Source organism: Fragaria vesca, unplaced genomic scaffold, assembly GCF_000184155.1.
Source record: "Fragaria vesca subsp. vesca unplaced genomic scaffold, FraVesHawaii_1.0 scf0512956, whole genome shotgun sequence".
In the NCBI taxonomy this organism is placed as follows: Eukaryota; Viridiplantae; Streptophyta; class Magnoliopsida; order Rosales; family Rosaceae; genus Fragaria; species Fragaria vesca.
In genome coordinates, this window is record NW_004443397.1 from 319974 (window position 1) to 341256 (window position 21283).

At 39.2% G+C, this 21283-nt stretch overlaps 5 protein-coding genes across 5 annotated transcripts; all 5 read right to left on the bottom strand.

The window, feature by feature from the left end:
• Window positions 1-10: 10 nt before the first annotated feature.
• LOC101297022 (metal tolerance protein 1-like) lies at window positions 11-2434 on the bottom strand. The gene is made up of 2 exons (XM_004309467.1): window positions 2351-2434; window positions 11-1389 (listed from the first exon to the last, which is right to left on the bottom strand). The coding sequence occupies exon 2, from the start codon at window positions 1387-1389 to the stop codon at window positions 199-201; it is 1191 nt and encodes a 396-aa protein (XP_004309515.1). The 5' UTR covers window positions 2351-2434; the 3' UTR covers window positions 11-198.
• Window positions 2435-3699: 1265 nt separating this feature from the next.
• Window positions 3700-5441, bottom strand: LOC101297311 (50S ribosomal protein L11, chloroplastic-like). The gene is made up of 3 exons (XM_004309468.1): window positions 4921-5441; window positions 4768-4831; window positions 3700-4055 (listed from the first exon to the last, which is right to left on the bottom strand). Exons 1-3 carry the CDS (start codon window positions 5311-5313, stop codon window positions 3844-3846), a joined length of 669 nt encoding a protein of 222 aa, XP_004309516.1. The 5' UTR covers window positions 5314-5441; the 3' UTR covers window positions 3700-3843.
• Window positions 5442-7506: 2065 nt separating this feature from the next.
• LOC101314621 (subtilisin-like protease SDD1-like) lies at window positions 7507-11257 on the bottom strand. The gene is made up of 11 exons (XM_004309521.1): window positions 11197-11257; window positions 10658-10833; window positions 10477-10592; window positions 10292-10389; window positions 10059-10211; window positions 9313-9977; window positions 9142-9233; window positions 8811-9050; window positions 8619-8733; window positions 8306-8498; window positions 7507-8209 (listed from the first exon to the last, which is right to left on the bottom strand). Exons 1-11 carry the CDS (start codon window positions 11255-11257, stop codon window positions 7644-7646), a joined length of 2475 nt encoding a protein of 824 aa, XP_004309569.1. The 3' UTR covers window positions 7507-7643.
• Window positions 11258-14427: 3170 nt separating this feature from the next.
• On the bottom strand, window positions 14428-17596 carry LOC101314907 (subtilisin-like protease-like). Its single transcript, XM_004309522.1, has 9 exons — window positions 17511-17596; window positions 17267-17364; window positions 17013-17168; window positions 16246-16919; window positions 16005-16090; window positions 15594-15839; window positions 15373-15487; window positions 15082-15274; window positions 14428-15002 (listed from the first exon to the last, which is right to left on the bottom strand). The coding sequence occupies exons 1-9, from the start codon at window positions 17585-17587 to the stop codon at window positions 14428-14430; spliced, it is 2220 nt and encodes a 739-aa protein (XP_004309570.1). The 5' UTR covers window positions 17588-17596.
• A 1261-nt stretch (window positions 17597-18857) lies between these two features.
• Window positions 18858-21130, bottom strand: LOC101315197 (equilibrative nucleotide transporter 3-like). The gene is made up of 9 exons (XM_004309523.1): window positions 21073-21130; window positions 20829-20968; window positions 20495-20650; window positions 20220-20363; window positions 20003-20108; window positions 19727-19902; window positions 19478-19638; window positions 19066-19324; window positions 18858-18959 (listed from the first exon to the last, which is right to left on the bottom strand). Exons 1-9 carry the CDS (start codon window positions 21128-21130, stop codon window positions 18858-18860), a joined length of 1302 nt encoding a protein of 433 aa, XP_004309571.1.
• Between the last annotated feature and the right edge of the window lie 153 nt (window positions 21131-21283).

The following is a 21283-nucleotide window of genomic DNA, read 5'->3' on the forward strand; positions in this document are numbered from 1 at the left end:
AGACACATATAGCATAGAGAGATGGAATAGTTTTTTTAATCTTAGCATGAATAGGAGTTAAGGCAATGAGGGATGAATCACGAAGGAATGTAGAAAGCAAGCAATAGAAGATGGATATTATAAGAAACGTCAGTCTAAGAGAAACCAACCAACCTAGTTACAACACCCGAGTGATGACGCAAATCATCCGAGTCCAGATTACTGACGCTCTATCTGAATAGTAACATGAGTGATATTATATTCCCTCTTGATATAGTCTATCACCTTCTCTAGTACCATGTCAGTATCCGCATCCGGCCTAGCAATGACATGGCAAGCCAGCAGCACCTTCCCAACAGTAATGGCCCAAATATGTAGTTCATGAACTGCCACAACCTCATCCATCTCACAGAGACCTTTCTCAAGTTTTGTGGCATCAATTTCTCTCGGAGTGCTCTCCATAAGAACCTCCAAAATGTTGCGCATCATTTTGATCGTTGTCCATAGCACAATTACTGAGAATACAAGCGTGCATATCAAGTCAATAATCTTCCACTCTGGCTTGTACCATATGACTGCTCCACCTATCATAACTCCAATACTTTGAATGAGGTCACCGAGTACATGAAGATAAGCACCTTGCACGTTGATATTTCGTTGTTTCTTCTGTTTTGCATTTTCATTCAGCAGTGGATGTGTGTGATCTCCTCCCTCAGAATGATGGTGCCCATCATCATGTCCATGATCGTGATGGTCCTCATTGTTATGATGATGTCCACTGTGTCCATGATTGTGGTTACTATGGCTGTGGTTGTGACCATGGTCATGACCGTGACCATGATCATGCTCCCCGTGGCCATGATCATGACCCAACAGGAACGCCATAACAATATTAACCACTAAACCAAATGCAGAAACAACAAACATCAAAAATCCCTTAACTTCACCGGTCTCATTAATGAGTCTAGCAATGGCTTCATAAACAAGAATCCCAGTAAGAAGCCATATCATCTGAATGGAAACAAGTGTGCCGAGTATTTCAATTCTGAAGAAGCCATAAGTCTGGCGTGGAGTTGCTTCCCATCCGGATGCCCATAGCGAGAACAAGGAAATTGCAAATGCTGCAACATCCGACAATAGATGAGCTGCATCAGTCATAATAGCAAGACTATTGGCTTTAATACCCCCAACAACTTCCACAGTCATGAAAATGACACAGAGCACAACTGCTATCAAAAGCTTCCGCATTGATGCTGATCGTTCCTTAGCATCTTTGGAACTGTTATTAGGATCTGAAAATCCACATGGTGCTTCCGCACAAACCTTGTTACCACGCAAGCTTGACTCAATATCTTTCACATCTCCATGCACTTCAATTATATGCCCGTGTCCAGAATGTTGCGCTTCCATCTGAATAAGCAATGATAAGATAAGAATGATAACTGGCAAACTGTTCAGTCAGATAACACCACAGAAATCACATAGTATCTAAAATTCAGAACATTGGCAGTAGAAAAAACACCACAGAAATCACATGGTATCTAATGTCAGAAGTAACTGAGTTAATAGTTTCATACTAGAGAGCAAACAACAGACAGAATGAACCGGTAACAGAATCAGCATTGGTTGTGACAACCAATGATAACAACAGCACATATGTAAATTTCTTCTGTCCTTGATCATACGACATAAGGACATAGTATTCCAGTGATAGATATAAACCACTTCTATCCTAAATTGTTCATCTGACATTAGAAAATAAAAGGAGGGAGATCAACATAGGTAACCCAAAACAAGAACAGGAACAACCAACATTATCCTTAACATCCATCATACAACATCCCACCATGATTCATATGCAATTAGCACAACCAATGCAAGAAGAAACATGCGATAAACAACCGAAAAATACTGAACCTCACATCGAAACTGGACTACTGGAGACAGAGAATGACAAATTGGTAATCTACACAAGGTCGTTAATGCTTCTAAATAAACCAGGGAACCACCAAAGCTCAACATGAAAAGCCAACACCAAACATAAATTTGACCTTATCCTGAATGGCTGTAATGTACGAATATGACGAAACAAAATCACGAGGACCATCAAGCAATACCAAGCGAAAAGGTACACAAAGCCCAGAAAAGGTAAACAGAACAGAGCAAAAAGCTCAACACCACCCAAATCACATAAAGCAATGAGCTTTTGATCCCCATCCTCTTTTCAGGTTCTGGGTGATTAAAAAATGGAATGAATCAATGGATTCCAATACACAGTATTGCAACCAGAACAAATAAGATGAATTATAATGAATCCCGAAACAGAGAGGTTTAGAGGAGCTTAGAATCTATACACAAGAGAGATACATACCTCAGAATCAGGAATGTAAAGGGAAGGTCTTCAAGGTTCTGTATTAATGGAGAGCTAAGAAAGAGCTAGTGGTGGTGGTGGTCCTCAGATTCTCTGAGGGAACAATGTGGTGGTGAGTTTTGGCTCTGAATGAGATTTATATATAGAATATATAGAGACAGGGGATATAGAAATACAAGGAATGCCCAATTGCCCACAATGGAATTGGGGATATGGTGTAAAGCTGGTTTAGGGTTTTTGTAATTTTGCTTATGAAGAAGGCTGTTTCCGTGTCAATCATGAACTTGGAACTTTGTTTTCTAGTCATTCAATATCCATTAAGGACTTCCATCTGGGCCGCCATTTTTATCGGTTTCTTTTTGTATTATAATTCCAAATTAAGCTTCTAAATATTTCGTTTAATGGAAACTACTATATAGTTTCTTTTATCCAAAGTGGTATTTTATAAGGTGAAGTTGTCAGTTACAGCTTGGAAGTTGGTTTGTTGCTTTCGGATTTAATGGCTCCTTCAGTTTTCACTGATCGGAGAAATAGTCAATACACCTGAATCACTGTGCGAATATGAGACGTATATTCTTGGCAGTTGGCAAACATGCATAGTTTTAGCCTTTTAGGAGGCGTGCAACCTTTGTTCTCTTTTGGTAATCTGAGAAATATACATTAATCTACTGAAACAAACTCTTTTTTTATAAACTGAAACTTAATCTACCATACAGCCAAATCTTGAACTCATGAACTCATTCTATTAGAATTTCAACTATTTATATGTTAAATTGTGATATTGTGATTATGAGTCTATTATACTTGATCTATTAGTTTGGGTTTAGATGTTCAGCTACAAGTTTGGCTCATAATATTTGAGGAACCTTGATGCTCGTCATGTTTGGTAGTTGTCACATCCACTGCACCGCTTTTCTGGGCATTTGTCCTCTGCTGTTATGTCAAAAACTCAAAATTGTAGGAAAAGTGTGATATGCACCATGTGGTGATATGGAAACATCCTCAATGACAGGCCTAGCGTTCCTTGCAAGTATATATTCGCTGAGGAAAGAAGAATCGATCGATAGTAACCTGATATGGAGCACCTAACAAAATTTCGGTTGCTGATTTCTTCATTAGAGACACAAATGGCATTCCTACTCTAGCTCTGCATAAGCATTGAGCAGAGGTTAAAGGAGACTCTGAGCTTCTTATGGATAGTATCGATGGAGATGTTCAAACAGAACAGTAAAACATAATGAAAGTGATTACAAGCGTCTTATTGTTTCGATTGTGTTTGCGAGATTAGGAACTTTGTTTTTGATTCCACTGTAATTGCAATAAGAATCATAAAACAGAATCCAGTCATTCAGTGCAATATGGGTTAAGAATTTATACCAGCAACAAAAAATGGCGGGGCCAGTATTACATTCTGACTTGCATCAATCCTCTATAAGCCTACACATACGATTGTACATATAAAGCCTAATGAAGGAATCAAAATGTTGGCAGGATTACAGCAGGACTTCCTTCTTTTTCTTTTCGAGAACAGGAGGGTCAATATCGATCCCCATATTAGCTGCGGTGCCAGCTATAATTCTCATTGCCGACTCTAAACTTGTGCAATTCAAGTCTGGTAGCTTCTCTTGTGCAATTGTTCGCAGCTGGTCAATGGTTACCGTCCCTACTTTTTCTAACTGTGGGTCTTTAGAACCTTTCTCAGCTCCTGCATTACACTCAACATAGGTTAAGGTTGTAACCATTATTGAACGCTGGCAATGAGTAGCATATTAGCATTTAACAAGGAAACACTAATATGCAACTGGTTCTAGTACGAACTAACATAAGATGACGGTCCATTATGATAAGACAATTTAGTTCAACCTGCGACAGTCACAGTGCTGAAAATAGTGGCAAAACTTGATGCATAGCATATGTGACTGAGATGATCAAACCAGTTACTGCACTAACAATCAGAACTACAAGAGTTAATTAAAATAGTCAGGACTCTGAACTTAGTTTCATCATATGAATTGAACAACACCAGAAATAGCGTTTTGCTTAATTCTTCACTTAGAACACCAGCTGCTGAAGTCTTTGGCTCAGATGACATGGCCTACTACACAAAGAATCAATGCGCAACTCATGGTAGCAGACCCCAAGTCCCCACATAAAACATTTTTGGTTAACGTATGTCAGCCCCGAATACATGAACAACCTTTAACTACCTAGTTTCATTACAATCTTCCCTTTCAAGTTCTTTTCTTTTTGATGGGATAACACTTTTCACCAAACAACATTGGACTACAAGTCACAAACTAACAGAACTGCAATCATCAAACTAACAATTAAAGGCGAATGCTTGAGCCAAACTCTAAACCAAAAACTAAACTGAACCCACATCAGACACTAAGAGGAAGACACATAAAGAAGCATACCCGCAGCCTTAAGAAGCAAAACCGATGCAGGTGGAGTCTTCAAAATGAAAGTAAAACTCTTATCCTGCAATCAGACAAAAATCCCATAAACAAAGTCACAACCTTGCAAAACACAACTCAACACAACAAAAACCAGACCAAAAAGTCACTGACATCGTAGACGGTAATCTCGACAGGAATGATATAACCGGCCTTGTCGGCAGTCCTGGCATTGTAGTCCTTACAGAAAGCCATGATATTCACACCCTTGGAACCCAAAGCGGGACCCACCGGTGGCGCCGGAGTGGCCTTCCCGGCCTCAAGCGCCAGCTTAATCATTCCCACCACTTTCTTGGCTTTGCCGCCGGGTTTGGGTGGGGCCATTGCGGTGACGCGGAGGCGGCGGCGGGTTTGCAGAAGGGGGGAGAGTTTGGGGGAGGAAGAGAAGCTGCTGATGGTGATGGGTGAGGCCCAGAGAGAAGAGGAGAGGAGGTGAGACCTGGTGGAGTCGTGATTAGTGGTGGTGGGTGAGGAGAAAGAGGGGAGGAGGTGTTGGGACGACGCCATTTGAGGAGGTTTGGTTTCTGTGAGTAGAGCACAGAGGCAGACTTTTGGATAAAATTCGGGGGTTGTATTCTATCTTTCACAGTACGGCCCCAATTATCGCAACCCAATACGACGCCGTCTCTGCTTCCGCCCAGATTTCCGATTTAAGAAATTACTTATAATATAATTAAAAGAAAAATATATATTTGATCGTCCATGTTATTAGTTTATTACCACCACTTACTAATATCATTAATTGAGTCAAGTACCGTCTAGTCTAGTGACATAATTCTCTTTATGTAAGTAAAAATCGTGAATTCGACTTACAATTGTAACATATTAATTATATATTTGATAAAAAATATATATATATATATCACTCATTGAAGAGTGAAAATTCCATTTCATTAGATTTTTTTTAAGTATATGTTTCATTGCAATACAAGCAATTGAAATTTATCAATTTATCTAAGCAATACAAACTATAATTTTAATTTTTTTATCAATACCTACTGTACATGAATACTTTAACATATCAAATCAAAGCTACATCATTGATCGTATTTTTAATTGATTATTACATTTACATTAATATCACCGTACAATGGACCGGAACAATATTATGTTTGTAGTAACGTCTTTCAAGCATTGGAGGACACAGAATTGTTCTTTAGTGGGGGCTATTTTTATGGTAATAGTTCACTAGGAATCTTATGGAGGCAAATTAGCTCAAATTCTTTACAAAAATGTACTTAAATGGCTTAATTTGGCCCTAGCATATTCCAAGTGGGGGCAGTAGTCCCAGAAGCTTCAAAATGTGTCCGTCTTTGCTTTCAAGAGACATACATGCTGCTAATATTTACATGGACACAAATGAACTTTGCTTTCAGTCTTTTTAAATTTCTTTAAATATCTCAGTTACTTGATTGAAATACTACAATAAGTCAGAAGTTACTATGTATGCATGCAAGTGTTCAAATTCGAAGATTATTTATGACTATAAAATTTAGACATTAATATTGAGTACATATATACAAACGTCATACGTTCCTTGCATGATATACTTGACCATAAGTTCATGATAACCACACAAATACAAGATTTGTGACTTAAATCATAGTTGCAAGCTAGCTTCAATTATATATCATTTTCATGGCTTAATTATAGTTCCCACTCATTGGACCGTATTGTTATTATGATCATCTTGCTTCCCTGCGATTCAAGCAAGATTTGAGTTAACAATCACAAGAATTACTAGAGATCATTTGGAGCACTAAATAAAGTAAACTTTCCAAAACAAGTACCATATAGTACTCAAGGGAAACGACGTACCTATCTACTTAAGTACTCCTCGATATATAGTTTGTTCATCTCAAACACATTTGAATCTCTCTCCGTCTCCCTTGTTTGGCTCCTTGCGCATTTGTAATCATGAAGATATGTCGAAATGCCCGAGCAGTAAAATGCTGCTAAACCTGATAGGGCATTCTTCAAGAATCAAGACCTATGGTATGATGGGATATCCAGTCATCTGGGTCTGCTCAACCTTCTAAAGACGTGACTAAACTCCACGGAACAAGACCAACATATTCTACAAATTATGTCATTGCTGTGCTCGATCATCTGTGCCCATTGACAGAATGATAGTCCCGGTCCATGCCTGTTCTAACAGCACACGTCAAGAAGCTTCCGGTTCTGGAGTCCAGTCAAGTCTTAATAGATCGATACTTGAGAGCATATATAGACGACATCCATGGCGCATGGTCACAGTAGTCTTCCTCCTACCGTGCTCAGTATAAGTGCAGGGAAGCGCCAACAAGATCTTCAGCACCCCTCTGGTTTCGTCATGATTCTAGGGCTTGCAGAATGGAAAAAAATTCAGGGTTTTCTTCAGAGTCCGACGAGAAGTGCAGGGAAACGAATGCCTGATTTTTGTGATTATTATTTATTTTTAAATCTAAAAGGAGAATAAAAATTCGAAGGTCCGACTCCGACCCGTATAGGCCCACCACGCCTCCTTCCGCCTAGCCTCCGCTGAGCCCACTTAGGCCCGATTCGCTTATGTTTTTTTATTTTCTCTGTTTTCAAAGGATGGAGCCCCCAGCCAGAAAAGACCCACCAGGTTCCTTCCGCCTAGCCACGTCTAGCCCGCTTAGGCCCAATTCGTTTTTTTTGTTGTTGTTGAATGGCTGTGTGGGCTGCTCTTTCTCATTTGCTGCTCGATCAAAGCTTTGTAATTCACCCCAATTCATTTGATACATAAGCGTTTCTAGAGGTTTCTATGGTTGATACATACGGAGGAAATTTTTCATCTCAAATATAGTTATTGAAGGCATATATTTGTAGAAATGTCATACATGAGCATATGATTCAAATGCGGTAACACGAATGGCTATAGGAATCCTGACGTCATGCTCGCCGTCTGTCCACGTTAGGCTCCCGAATTTGTAACCTCCGTTCACTTTCTGAGTTGAGAAGAAGGTAACTTTGTAGGAAAGGATTTGGGCGGTTATATTGAAACTTAAAGTCGGAGGCTTTACTGTCATTTCTACACCAGGAGGAGCCTGCACCATGACCCTGTACTTTGAGTCTATCTTTCCCACATTTGTCACCGTTCTTGTAACCGTTGAGGTCCTTTCGAGATTTGGAATTGAGATAGAAGGGAGGTTGAGGTTTATTGCATCAGCTTTTGTTAGGCAGGTTATTGTAGTGTTGGTTAATCTAGTAAGTGATGCAGTACTGTAACCTAGGGAGCAGAGAAACTGAATGTAGTCGTTTGTAGTAGCATTGTAGATTAGCCCGGGATCCATTGCCTTGTTGGGATCAACATGCCCTCCACCTATGTCAAAAGGGTCAGCTACCTTGCGAGTTTGGCCTTGAGCAGAAATGCTTGTTCCATCTGTTCCGGTCTGGGAAGCTGCAGTTCGCATAGAATTTTAAACGGTCAGTGTAAGTTAGATGGAGATGGATTTCAGTTTTCAATGTAAAATAGAGTGTGTTTGGTTTGACTTGCCAGTAGTGACTAGAGCTGATTTTATTGCTGCAGGAGACCAATCTTGATGTACAGATTTGATGAGAGCTACAATCCCTGTCACATGAGGACATGCCATTGAAGTTCCTGATAGCAGTGCATAGCCATTGCTTTGTTTTTTCTCATGCGGTCGAAATGCAGCTAAGATGTCCACGCCGGGTGCAGCTATGTCAGGCTATGTTCATCAATCAGGTATTCAAACAAGAGGTCATTTCAACATATTGCATATGAGAAAGTAAATTTATTTTTGTTATGTGAAAATAACTAGGCTCAAGATATAAGTATTAGCTTCTACCTTTAGAACTGTTGGTGTCATGGAACTAGGTCCTCTAGATGAGAAAGTAGCAACTTGTGGAGAGACCCACTTTCCAACAACTGTGGTTGGATCACTGAGCTTGCCAATTGGGTACCTTCATAGCATAGTGGGATATCAGTTTTCTAATACTCCAAGAAAACTGTTGTTGTCTCCATCTCTATGTGAGCTTACCTTGCTTTTCTGATGTAGAGAAGTATTTGTGTTCCTACTGTATAATCTACTTTAATGCATGGAATTTTGCATGACTCAAGCCCATCGTTGGGAAACTCGGCATATATCAGTCCAATTCCACCAGCTTTTTTCACGGTAGCTGATGCAGAAACAATGTCTTGTTCATCTGATGTAGAGAAACACAGTACTATTTTCCCCGAGGCTAATGTTGCATTGAGACTTCCAGACTGACAATCCTTGCTTGAAGTAAAATGGAATATCGTAACACAGTGTACACACAAGGATATATAAGATAATATATAAATCAGAAAGGAAGGAAGAGAGGTCTCACGCTGATTCATCTGTAGAGTCTATAGCTATGCGTTCGGAGTATGTGAGGCCTGAAAATCCATGGTTATGTTTTCCAATATCAATAGATTGGCCCTGCAATAGACGACATTCCAAATTTTCGTAAGTAGCTGCTTCATTTTTCAGCTTTAGTTCCAAGGATCATTTCATTTACCCAAAGAGTCTGGTTATTTCCAAGTGTAATGGCTGCTGGAAATGCCCTGTCTATTTTGGTGGCCGCAACAGTGATGAGCCAAGGTGCAGTGTTTACAATAGTCTGCGAGATAGGGCCATCATTTCCAGCTGAGCAAACAACTGTAATCCCCTTCATGGTTGCATGGAAGGAACCAATTGCAATTGTATCACGTAGATCAACATAAGAGAACAAAGGAACCTCATTGCCTACAGATAAAGATAGGATGTCAACTCCATCATGAATGGCTTTGTCAAATGCTTTAAGAAGATCAGCATCAGTGCATCCTCTATTGGTCCAGCAAACCTTGTAAATTGCTAAGTGAGCAAGAGGTGCTCCTCCTCTGGCTAATCCTGAAGCTAGTCCTCTATAGTTTGCCCTTTTGACAAAATAGCCAGCCGCTGTAGAAGCTGTATGAGTGCCATGGCCAATTCCATCCCTCGGTGACAGAAAGTCTTCTCTGTCAGTCTTGTTAATTGGTGTTTTGAATTCATCCAGCGCTCCTTTAACGAACCAGCGAGCACCAATAAGTTTCTTGTTGCAATTTGTGGAGTTAAAAAGCTCACCCTGCTGGCAAATTCCTTTCCAATGTGATGGGATAGGATCCATGCCTTCGTCATTGAAACTTTCAGACTCTGGCCAAACACCTGCACAGATGTTCAAATATATTTTTAAGAACAGTTTGAGGTCTACTGGTATAGTAGTATTTGTCAAAAGGTTTTTTTTACCTGAATCTATTACACCAATAATAGTTCCTTTTCCCATGCTTCTTCTTAAATGGTTTTCTGGAGAATGCTGATGGATTCCAATGAAATCCCAACTTCTGGTTGTATGGAGCTTGTGAACGCGATTGGGAATCACTTGGAGGACTCCTGGAAACTCTGCAGTTTATGGTGATAGCCATGAATTGGTGCTATACTACCTAGCTTATCCTATACTATCCAGCTTAAATAGCTATTACCTGCAATAGTTTCTGCTTGAGATTCTGTTAATCTTGCTGCAAATCCAGAAAAGCCATGCTTATAGCTGTAAAGAATGGAGTTGTATGCAGCTTCTTTGCTTCAACATGAATATTATTTTCTTGTCACTGAATGCCAAGCCATATTTACAATGAATAGTGCTATAGATTGTAGAGTAAATCAATACCTTCCTAACAAGTTGGTGAGCATTTTATGATGAAACTTTTTTGTGAATGCCGGATCTTCATGTTTCTTTTCTCCCAAATATACAATGTGCACCTGAAATGTTCGCTTGTCAAATGCCTGTGTTGACAGAAAAGTGAAAATAGACTTGGAGCTAAAACTTGAAATAATTGAGAGAAACTCACCTTACAGTCTTTACATGTGGCATCGACTACTATATACAGATGATGTTGAATTAAGATCAGAACGAGAACCACCAAAGAGTAGTTCTTTCCTGCACAAGTCCCGTTTCTTGTATTGGAATCCATCAACATTGGAGGGCGAAAGCTCTTATGAACTCCTACAGGTATCACTTGTACTCCTTCAAGTTAGCAAACACTTTATTAAGCAGCCATCCCTACACCTGCATTTTATAATATAACGAAAATGTTAAAAAGTCGAAAATCTTTTCTGTATTGTACTACTGCACTTTAATGATCTCAATCCGATGAAAAGCAAGAAGGTATTTGAATTTAGTTGGTGATGAGAGAGAGGAAAAAAAAACTGCAAAGGGCAATATTTTCTAATGCAGGCTTAACACATAGTAAATTTAGTAAACCATGTGAGCACATCATATTGGATAGAGATTCAAAGTTTGAATAATTTGTTCATCAACTTCCCCAGCTTTTTATTTTGTCAACTTGAACTGTCGGGCACAAAAACTTATGATTTCCATGTTGTCAACCATGTTTCCTAGTGGCAAGCATAACATTACAGAACAGTGGTGGAAATGCAGTAATGGCCATATTCGTATCCGTGTAATATAGAGTCTATATATTTCTAATTATTAAGGATTATGAATAACAAAAGTTTCTGTTGTTGATATTTTGATCTGGTATTCTGTATATGTATGTTTATGTGTATGTATATGGATATATGCAGACTGATATGAGTGTTTGGCTTTGTGTTTATGTTTGTACTTAAAAGTGAAGAAGCATGATTGTAGTGTTGCTCTGTACGTATTGTTGTAGGTGAGTAGGTCCCTAAAACCACGTTTATTGGCTGCCTTTTACCAAAGCCACTGCTGTGAGATTCCCAGCCCACCACTCATAAGTGATGCTTTTGCCTTTGATTAGTGGGACTTTTTCTTTTCAAGGAAAAGCAGGATTATCTGGGGACGAAAGGTCTTCCTGTACAAACCCATGATGCTTGAAAAGGAAAAGGAAAAGAAGCAAGGAGAGAGACGATGACAACACAGATGAGTAGTGAGATGATCTTGGGAAAGTTGGGGTTACAATTGACATTTTTTTCTGCTCAAGTTCTTGTTTGGTCCTGGCAACCTCGCATTTGCAATCCTATGGTTCATACTCGTTTTCTTTTAAAATGTTCATTCTGTAATTAGTAAAATATGCTTGAAAAAGGAGGAAGAGTAGACCCAATCTTTGGAAATTAGAACACATACTGATCATGTATCTAGAATTCTAGATAATGCAGTTATCTTTCTGCATTGTTAATACTGTAAGTGATCTCATTTCATCAGTATAAGCTTGTATGATGCGAGTTCTAACAGATAAGGGACTTGTCATGGCTTGCACGGCAGGCTTCCGAAGTATTATATGGAGTTCACTTGGTGGGTGGTGGAAACTGCAACTGTTAAAAGAGACCGTCTCAACTGTGGAGTTCAAGATCAGTGTCTCTGGTCTTACAGCTAGCTACATATATGCCTGCAGGAGGGTCAGTTTGCCATGATATTCACAGGGCCAAAATTTGACACACTTGTAGTGTGAGTGTTATCGACTTGCTTAGATTTGGAATTGTAATGGATTATAAGTTCACATCAAGAATGGAAGGCTTAGTAATGGGGCATGATGTGTTTTTCCCAACTTGTTGTGAGAGATAGCTGTGGTGTTGTAGCCAACTGCACAATGGTATATGATGTAGTCATCTGTGGCCATGTTACATATTAGTCCAGGGTTTGCTGCTTTGTAGATTATATAGCATGATATCCATGTATTTTATCATGTCGGTGAGCCGTGACCTAGTTGGTTAGGTAGCCTAACTGACAACGTTGAAGTCATGGGTTCAAACCTCGTTGACATATGTAAGGGTGTGTGAGTTATTTAATAAAAAGTTTTATTTATTTATTTAAAAAAAAATCCAGGTATTTTATCAGAGATAATGCTACCAGAACATCATTGTAGTCTACCAGAATTGACATCGAAGTTCAACCAGATGGAGTTTTGATAATAAATCCATACACGCTTATTCTCTTCAACATCTGAAATGATTACTGCATGACTTTCATCTATTCTCTGGTCATAAAAATGAGATGGAGTTTTGATAATAAATCCATCCATTTATTCATTGCAGCTATGCTCTGCACTTCTTTCCCATTAATAAGAACATGAGATATTGGATGAAACTAGAAAAAAATTAAGAATATAGTATAGTCATTGAGTTCAGATCAAGATGAATATAGTGAATTAAACTAAAGGACTTATAATCTCAGCTTATATGGAGTATCTAATATCCAAGTAAACAAGTGAAGTTCCTGAGTACAATTTGTTGCTCTACTCCTAGCTAGTAGAAGTTGTTCCTAATAGATATATTAAGGGCATACCTACTTAATAATGCAATTGTTCTAAGTGCTAATTAAGTCATGAGAAACATGTAAAAGATTTAACTCTGCTAACAAAGTTCTCTCTTGATCTTGAATCGTTCATACATATAGTCTAGTCTCGAAGTTTTTAATATTCAAGATGTATGTAAAACACTTTTATCTCTCGCTGTTGTGACATTCAAAACATATATAAAATACGTACAATTCAAATTCAATACTGTATGAAAAAACTATTTTTCGTTCGAACATTGTGTTTTTTTTTTGGGTACGTTGTGGCCCTTCCTGGCGTAAAAAATCAGTATATTAGCCCTTATTAGCCACGCTTTTATTAAAAAAAAAGAAGAAAAAAAAGTCACAATTTATATTGACAAAGCGTATTGAGTCAGAGTAGAAAGTCGCTCACCTCCGATAATGGCGCACCGGAGAGGGCGCAACCGCCACCGCAACCGTCCACTCGCCCCCGATGCCGCGGATACCCACGCGCTGCCGATTTCCGACTCGGACAGCTCCTCCGACTCGGAAGGCGAGTCTGCTCGGCTGTCCGGTCTCGGTGCGAGCTTCCGAATCGTGTCGGAGTCGCTGTTGAGGATGGAGCAGACGGAGCTGGAGATGGCCAAGGCGAGGGAGGCTCTGCGGCTCAAGGCGGAGAAGCGGCGGCTGGAGTCGGAGGCGGAGTTGACTGAGATGCTGCTCCAGACTCAGCTCCAGATCGCGTCGTTGGTTTCGCGGGGGAGAGATCATCATCGCAGCCGTAAACGGAAGCGAGCTGAGGAGAAGGAAGATGAAGGGGAAGAAAACGACTCGTCGTCTTCTTCGGCTGTGTCCAAAAGAGAAGGAGGTTTGGCATTGAGCCTGCTCCAGTGTAGCATGTTATTATGAAAATCAAAAACTTGTATTTGTAATTGTAATTGTTTTGATGCTTCTACTGTAAACACATGAATTCGATCGCTAATTATTGAAATTTCCAAGTGGGAAGCCATTGGTTTAACTCGATTGTCTTCTTGATCCGTAACGGTTCTTGATTGTATAACTCATTTGATCAAACAAAATATGATCCTATTTACGAAGAGAATGTACTCGTTTGTAATAGATCTTATTCACATGAAAAAATTCTGTTTAAGAGTAACTTGATTGGGATAAGCAAGTCTGTAAGTGCAGTACATAACAAGTTCTTTCTTGATCATCAACTTTGTTTATTGCGAAGTGTTTTCCTTTGAGATTCTAGGCATATGTGATTGTGTGCGGGAGCGAGTTACATATATTCTTTTATTAAATCTCCTTTATTTACTATAGTAATTAGTAACTCCACACTTATTTTCATAGCTCTGCTTCGTTTTGGCATGAACGCTCAGATCTTCAGTTGCCATCTGCATAATATAGAATGATTTGTGTCCTCACAGACATGGGAATTGTCACCACATGCCCCCATTCATCAGTCCAAGCGAGGCTGCCGAAGTAGTACCCTGTGTTCACTTCATGGGTGGTTGAAACCTCAACTGTGAAATAGATTGTTTCAATGTTCGAGTTGAAAACCAAGGTCTCAGGGCTCACAGCCACACTGATTCCCCACGGAGGGCTTATCCGAGCTTTGTATGTCGAATTGACTGGACCGACATTTGTGACACTTCTGGTGAGTGTAATGTTCTCTCTTAGATTTGGAACGGTAATGGATGGCAGGTTCACATCAAGAACAGAAGGCTTTGTACTAGAACATGTTGTTGAATTCCCAACAAGTTGTGAAATTTCTGAGTTGTTGTACCCAACAGCACATAGGTAAAGTATGTAGTCATATACGCCCAGGTCATATACTAGACCAGGGTCTGCAGCTTTGTTCGGGTTCACAATTCCACCTCCATAATCAAATGGATCAGCAAGCTTTTGCGGTGACCCCTCAGCAAAGATTGGCTCTCCGAATGGATCAGTCCTCCATGCTGTCATCAAATTTTGTATTCATTTGTCACTGAGACTAATATGGAAAATTGTGACAGTTAATGACAGTGAGTTAAAAACCTGTTGTTACTATTGCTGATCTAATTGCAGCAGGTGACCAATTGGAGTGTAATGCTTTTAGAAGCGCCACAATCCCCGAAACATGAGGAGTTGCCATTGATGTTCCTGAATGCAAGGCAAATCCTCCGTTCATGTATGGATCAAAAGGCGCACTGGCAGCTAGTATACTCACACCAGGTGCAGCTATGTCCGGCTGTTGCAGCAAAGTATACTTAATAACTTGGCTCCCAAGGAAACGAGTTCCATTGGAATTGGAGTTTATTAATAGGCTAAACTGGTAGGAGGTTGTACCTTTAGTATGGCTGGAGAAATGGAGTTAGGCCCCCTAGATGAGAAAGCGGCAACCTTGGTTGATACAGGCTTCCCCACCAGTGTCACAGAAGGATTCAGTTTTACCACAGGAGAACTGTTTACCACATAGAGTAGTTTAAGCTTGTATTTCAACAATGAATAAGTCGAAGATTGATGGTGAATTATATTGATGGACTGATCGATGGTTAAATTGAAAGTACCTGGTGGAGCGAATGTATAATAGTATCTGAGTACCAAGCTCGTAGTCTACTTCAATGCATGGGAAGTCACTGCTACAAGGACCCAAGACATCACCAGGACTCTTGGCAACAATTACTCCAACCCCACCAGCTGCTTTGACACTAGAGACAGCAAGTGCTACCGGAGTTCGTCTGGCTACTGATGTAAAGCAAAGGACTACATTTCCAGCCACCGGTGTGTTATTGAGTAATAGAGCCTCACAAACACTGCAAGTGAAGGAATATTTTTCTAAATTAGGATTTATGCATCTTGTGCCAGATACAAGCATGAAATGAGAAAGTTCTCAGTTGATCTCAAGCAACCATGTAATTTTAATCTGTAAGAATCTAAAGAAGACAGATTGTCTAATTAAGAGAAAAAAAATCCATTACCCAGCTAGTGAAGGAATAAGTCCTGGGTTCTCTGGGTACACCAAACCAGTAAAGTCAACTTCTGTTCCTGCAAACAAGGCTTGACCCTATAAAAACAAAAACCAAATGGGAAAAGGGTCAGAAAATTATGACATGTTCTGTTGCACTTTTGATGTTTGGTGCGAGATTGACAAGCTGACAACATGACACCACCAATTGTTTCATGAAGTTTTCCACAAAATGCAAATTGTTTGAAAATTACCAGTATGGTTAAGTTGTTCCCTAGTGTAATATTTGTAGGAAAGGACCGATCAATAGTAGAAGCTGCTACAGTTAAGATCCAAGGTGCTGTGTTTTCGACAGTGTATGCAGAAGGTCCTTCATTTGCAGCTGCGCAAACAACAGGTATGCCTTTAGTAACAGCATGGAATGAACCAATGGAGATTGCATCGCGGTCATCAACCTCTGAAAACAGTGGAAGTTGAGTGCCAAGAGATACTGATATGACATCAACTCCATCATGAATTGCATCATCAAAAGCTTTCAGTAAGTCAGCATTTGAGCACTGTCCTCTTGGCACATTCCAGCACACTTTGTACATAGCCAAACGAGCACGAGGAGCACCACCTCTGACTATTCCAAGGCCAATACCTTTGTAGCTTGCATTGTACACAAATGAGCCACCAGCAATTGTAGATGTATGTGTTCCATGTCCAACAACATCTCTTGGGGACATGTAGTCCGGGCTGTCTGTAGTGTTGAATGGTTGTTGATTTTCAGCAAGAAACCCATCAATGTAATATTTTGCTCCTATTAGCTTATTGTTACAAGCTGTTGAGGCATTGAATTGTTGTCCAGAGACACATTGACCCTTCCATTGACTTGGGATTGGCCCCAGATCCTCATCATTGAATACTTCTGACTCTGGCCGTATACCTGTCACCATTTGAAGACTTCTTTGTCTGATCAAAGTTTCAAGCGCTTGAGAATTTCAAAGATGTTTTACATAAAAGAGGTTAGGAAAGTTACCAGTGTCCAGTAGACCAATGATAATTCCATCACCCAAGTTTGTGTCATTCAAAAGGTTTTTAGGAGAATTAGGGGAGAGCCCTAGATAATCCCAGCTCCTAGTTGTTTGCAGTGAATGAAACTGATTTGGTATAACGCGGATAACTCCAGGAAAATCTAAGAACATAGGCATATAATTTCTTAATCAGTGACAGAAATAGACACACACACACATTTCAACTTTGTTCAGCTGCACAAAACTGAACCAAAAGTACCTGCAATCTTCTTCACTTGAGATTCTGTAAATTTAGCTGCAAAACCAGAAAATCCATGTTTGTAACTGTACACCATAGCATCAGTGGCTGCTTCTTTGCTGCATAGACAAAATGAGGTTTAGTAAGCTTGAACAAGAATAAGCCTAATGATTGCTTCTCAAATCTATCATAATTTTTTGTCATGTAGGAAAATATTAATTACTTCAGAAGATTTTAAAATAACGGTTTTATCAGATATATATACCTCCCCACAACAGAGGCAAGCATGTCATGATGCAAACAGGTTACAACCTCAGGATCATGGTGGTGCTTTTCACCCATATACACTATGTGAACCTATCAAAAAGAGCAATAGTTCCAGTCACAAGTAAATATGTTTTCTGCATGTAAAATTGCAGATTACTTACTTTACTCTTGGCATCCACAGTCCTAATGATGCTGTTTTGGCTACAGAGGATGAAGAAAAGATTGAATGTCACAAAAAGTGACACTTTTTGGCTCTTCTTCTTCATTAGAAGAGATCCCATGGTGTTTAAGTGACAAATAGATATGCTAAAACATCTGCTGCATTGCCATATATAGTTTTAATTAAACCTAAATTATTTGATGTCATCATCATAATATGGTGCTTCAACAAACAGAATTTGACTATACAATATACAAATGTTACATTTCCCATTTAAATTATAAACCTGTTGACGATAGAGCAAAGCTTCAGGTATCCTGGAAATTTCAAGATTTATAGTCATAGGTTCTTATCCAATGGATTAATAGGCTAATGATAATGTGATGCAGAAAATTGTATCATATCCTTGTAATTTCAATGTTTGACTACAAGTATGAAAGGAAGAGATCCTGAAAATCAAAGATTAACAAAAAAGAAAGTATCTGTAATATAACTAATCTGCAGTCCAATATGTACATTGATATAATATGGGTAGCAAATTACAAAAAAAGAAAAATGGTTTGAAAGGATTGGGGCCTAAGAAATATACAGATAAGTACCAGATAAACAAATAAGATTGTTAATAAGTCAATATTCCTTAATTTATTTAGATCTTTTCTTGTTAAGCACATCATGTTAAGTACAATATGTGCATAGTTTTCCCCTTCTTTTTTCTTCTTTCTTGGGATATTTTTTATGCCCCTGCAGAAATAAAACCCACCTCAATGGTCAAAGTAATGAAGGCTCTGAAAACCCAGGCATACTAATTAATTTCATTAGTCAGCTGAAATTTGCATAAGCTTTAATCAAGTTGTGGATCATATAAAACCTGGAAGTCTATCTAAGATACACATGTTTTGCGCATCAAGGAGTTCTTGAAGACGCATGGGAACTCCTTTGAGCACACCCTTGTGATTTTAGAACAGAATATATTTGACATATGTAGTTTTGTTGTATTAACCTCTGTTACAATTTCTCATTGGTATCTTTAACTTGTTACAGCAGATTATCTGGATCGTAATATATGTATTTTACTAAATTCCACATACAGTCTGGCAACTGATTACCGTATACCAGTAAGTCGCACTTGATACTTGCTATGTGGTCTTCGTCTAAGCATGAATACAGAACAACTAGTTTGTGTCTTCACCAATCAGCTAGCCATAACCAGTCGATGGAAAGCCCTGCAAATACGCCGAAGAAAAGCCACAGTACAAGCAAATTTCCCAAGGCATTCTGCTCAGATCCCTGTAATCCAAACAAATGATATATTTTTTGTTTTTTTTTCATGTGAATCCACCAAAAGCAAAAGTGAAGAGACTTACAAAATCACAAATGCACATTGAGTACTTACCTGGTAACCTCTGGGTGCCACTATCATGACACATACAGTAAAGTAGCCATTCGAAAATCCTAGGAGTGATGTGAGCATCATCATCCATCCCAGGTCACCATATTTTGCTGTGAAGTAGAATGCTGGCACAAACAGCATTCGCAATAGAATTCCAATCATTAATCCCTTTCTGGATTCCATCGTCAGACATTTCACAAGAGGTATGTACCTCGATGCCAAATCCACTGCATTGTACACTGTGATCAGAACAAGTGGATACCTGATCAAGTGTTCACAAGCTAACACCATAAGGATCAACTTAATGATCAATGTTATAGTAGTACGTACATGTAATGTAATGGAATGGAATGGAATGGAATGTATGCACATGAATATAACAACCTCTGATAAACAGAAGCACATTATAACTTACCACGAGCCGAGCTTGTGGTTTTGAGTATTTTCATATAGGAAACCAGGGAATATTGATAATGTTAGAGCATATGTCAAAAACAAGCCAAGTCCATAATCTAGATTTTGTTTGAACAGTTGCTTATTGCTCAGTCGTTGTAGACGAGCAGCATTGTTTTGGACCTGTAACATGTTGAGAAGCTCGTTAGGTAGCAATTAGGCATGTTTGAGTGCAACACACCTTGCAATACTACAAAGTTGCAATTTATACTTCAATGTCTGCATTTGTTTGGATGCCAGCAGTTGCAAGATCAGCTGATACAGTTTTAGAGCCTTCCGAGGCTGCTTTTGAGCGGTAGTACTTCACTATAGGCAATCTAGGGAAGTAAATTGCATATAGAAGAATACACACCAACTGAATGAATGTGGAAATCGACAGGAATAACACTGCCATTCAATACCAACATACAGGAAATTGTTACATATTGATTGAAGTGAACCACTAATTAATAATCGGTATATCAGTGAAGCAGTGACAGTCACATACTTGCCCCCTTGCGAAGACCATTGTTGTATTTATCAAAGAGCGCCTTTGTTATCAGCCTCATGACTGAGGTTAAAGCACCTGCTGCAGCCAATCCAGATAAGAAAGACTGCAGAAGCAAACCATCAACTAAATGTACTGTAACATAGGTCAGAAGGCTAATAGTATATGTTTGAGAAGAAAACCGGAAATGCAAGCAAACTTTGAGGAGAAGATCAACCTGGATGAATTCAGGGCACATAAAAGATAGGTCGCCAACGATCCCACCCTCGACATGGGCACCTGCAACCCCTAGTGCACCAACAATGGCACATATGCCAATATAAGGTCGAACGCCTCCACTACCAGACGTAGCTAAATCCACCTATTACAAACATGAAAGTGAAGTAAAACTTAAGGAACTCTACATGATGAATTAGATGGTGCAAACTGATGCAGACAAAACTTTGCACTAAAAGAAAGGTGTAGTGGAGGCAATATTGCAATAATACTCACAACAATTAGCATCAAGGTACCAAGGAAGAAGATAGAGTATCCAGCTAAGATCCGCTTTTGGGTATTCACCTTTGCTTCATTGTAAGCTAGTGCTGCCATTGCTATAAGTGCAAATGGTTGATAAATGAGGGTAAGAACCCGTGAAGGATGGTATTTCTGCAATGAAAAGAAATTGTGCAAATATCATACTGTAATCTCCATGGAGCTGTTTGTCATATGTCAGTGCACACAGGTTTCTACAATCAAAACAACAGGCTAGGAAACAAATTTACACCCAAAAAAAAGAAAATTAACCAGAATAGATGAAAGAAATGGACATGATCGAGCTGCTTACAGGAAACAAGATGTAATAGTAATCCCCTATGGTGACCACACTGTTCCATGCAAATAGGGTTCCTAGTCCAAGAACCCAACAAACGGCTATAGCTTTACATTGTCCCTGCTTGTTTGTTGATGAAAAATCGAAGTTATTAGCTGGAAAAACACAAAGACAAAATTCTTACGAGAATCGATATCATCTCTCACATTCATGAGTTGAAATCTGTAAGCACAAACCTCATGCCTCGGTGGAGTATTGCTTTCTCTAATTTCGGTCACGGCAACGCCCTGGATGTCAATAGGGACAGTCTTAGACATTTTTCCAAAGAGACTGATATATGAATTCCTATAGACTGTAACATGAACCTTTTACGACTTCATCAACACTATATAGTCGTTCTTCTCTCTTTCATAACCAAAGATTCATGAAATTCTTACTAAGAAGTGATAGAATGCTTAGATATTTTTCAA

Coding starts and splice junctions, on each gene's coding strand:
- LOC101297311 (XM_004309468.1), bottom strand. CDS start 5,313: ATGGCGTCGTCCCAACACCTCCTCCCCTCTTTCTCCTCACCCACCACC. Junction 4,832..4,920: donor TCGAGATTACCGTCTACGAT/GTCAGTGACTTT, acceptor GTCTGATTGCAG/GATAAGAGTTTTACTTTCAT. Junction 4,056..4,767: donor TTTGCTTCTTAAGGCTGCGG/GTATGCTTCTTT, acceptor AGTGTAATGCAG/GAGCTGAGAAAGGTTCTAAA.
- LOC101315197 (XM_004309523.1), bottom strand. CDS start 21,130: ATGTCTAAGACTGTCCCTATTGACATCCAGGGCGTTGCCGTGACCGAA. Junction 20,969..21,072: donor CGTGACCGAAATTAGAGAAA/GCAATACTCCAC, acceptor GTGTTTTTCCAG/CTAATAACTTCGATTTTTCA. Junction 19,903..20,002: donor TGGTCTTCGCAAGGGGGCAA/GTATGTGACTGT, acceptor ATTGAATGGCAG/TGTTATTCCTGTCGATTTCC.
- LOC101314621 (XM_004309521.1), bottom strand. CDS start 11,257: ATGGCCATTACTGCATTTCCACCACTGTTCTGTAATGTTATGCTTGCC. Junction 9,234..9,312: donor GAAATAACCAGACTCTTTGG/GTAAATGAAATG, acceptor CGTCTATTGCAG/GGCCAATCTATTGATATTGG. Junction 9,051..9,141: donor GACTCTACAGATGAATCAGC/GTGAGACCTCTC, acceptor TTTTACTTCAAG/CAAGGATTGTCAGTCTGGAA.
- LOC101297022 (XM_004309467.1), bottom strand. CDS start 1,389: ATGGAAGCGCAACATTCTGGACACGGGCATATAATTGAAGTGCATGGA.
- LOC101314907 (XM_004309522.1), bottom strand. CDS start 17,587: ATGGGTGAAAAGCACCACCATGATCCTGAGGTTGTAACCTGTTTGCAT. Junction 16,920..17,012: donor CATTGGTCTACTGGACACTG/GTAACTTTCCTA, acceptor AAATGGTGACAG/GTATACGGCCAGAGTCAGAA. Junction 15,275..15,372: donor TTTCTCCAGCCATACTAAAG/GTACAACCTCCT, acceptor TTGCTGCAACAG/CCGGACATAGCTGCACCTGG.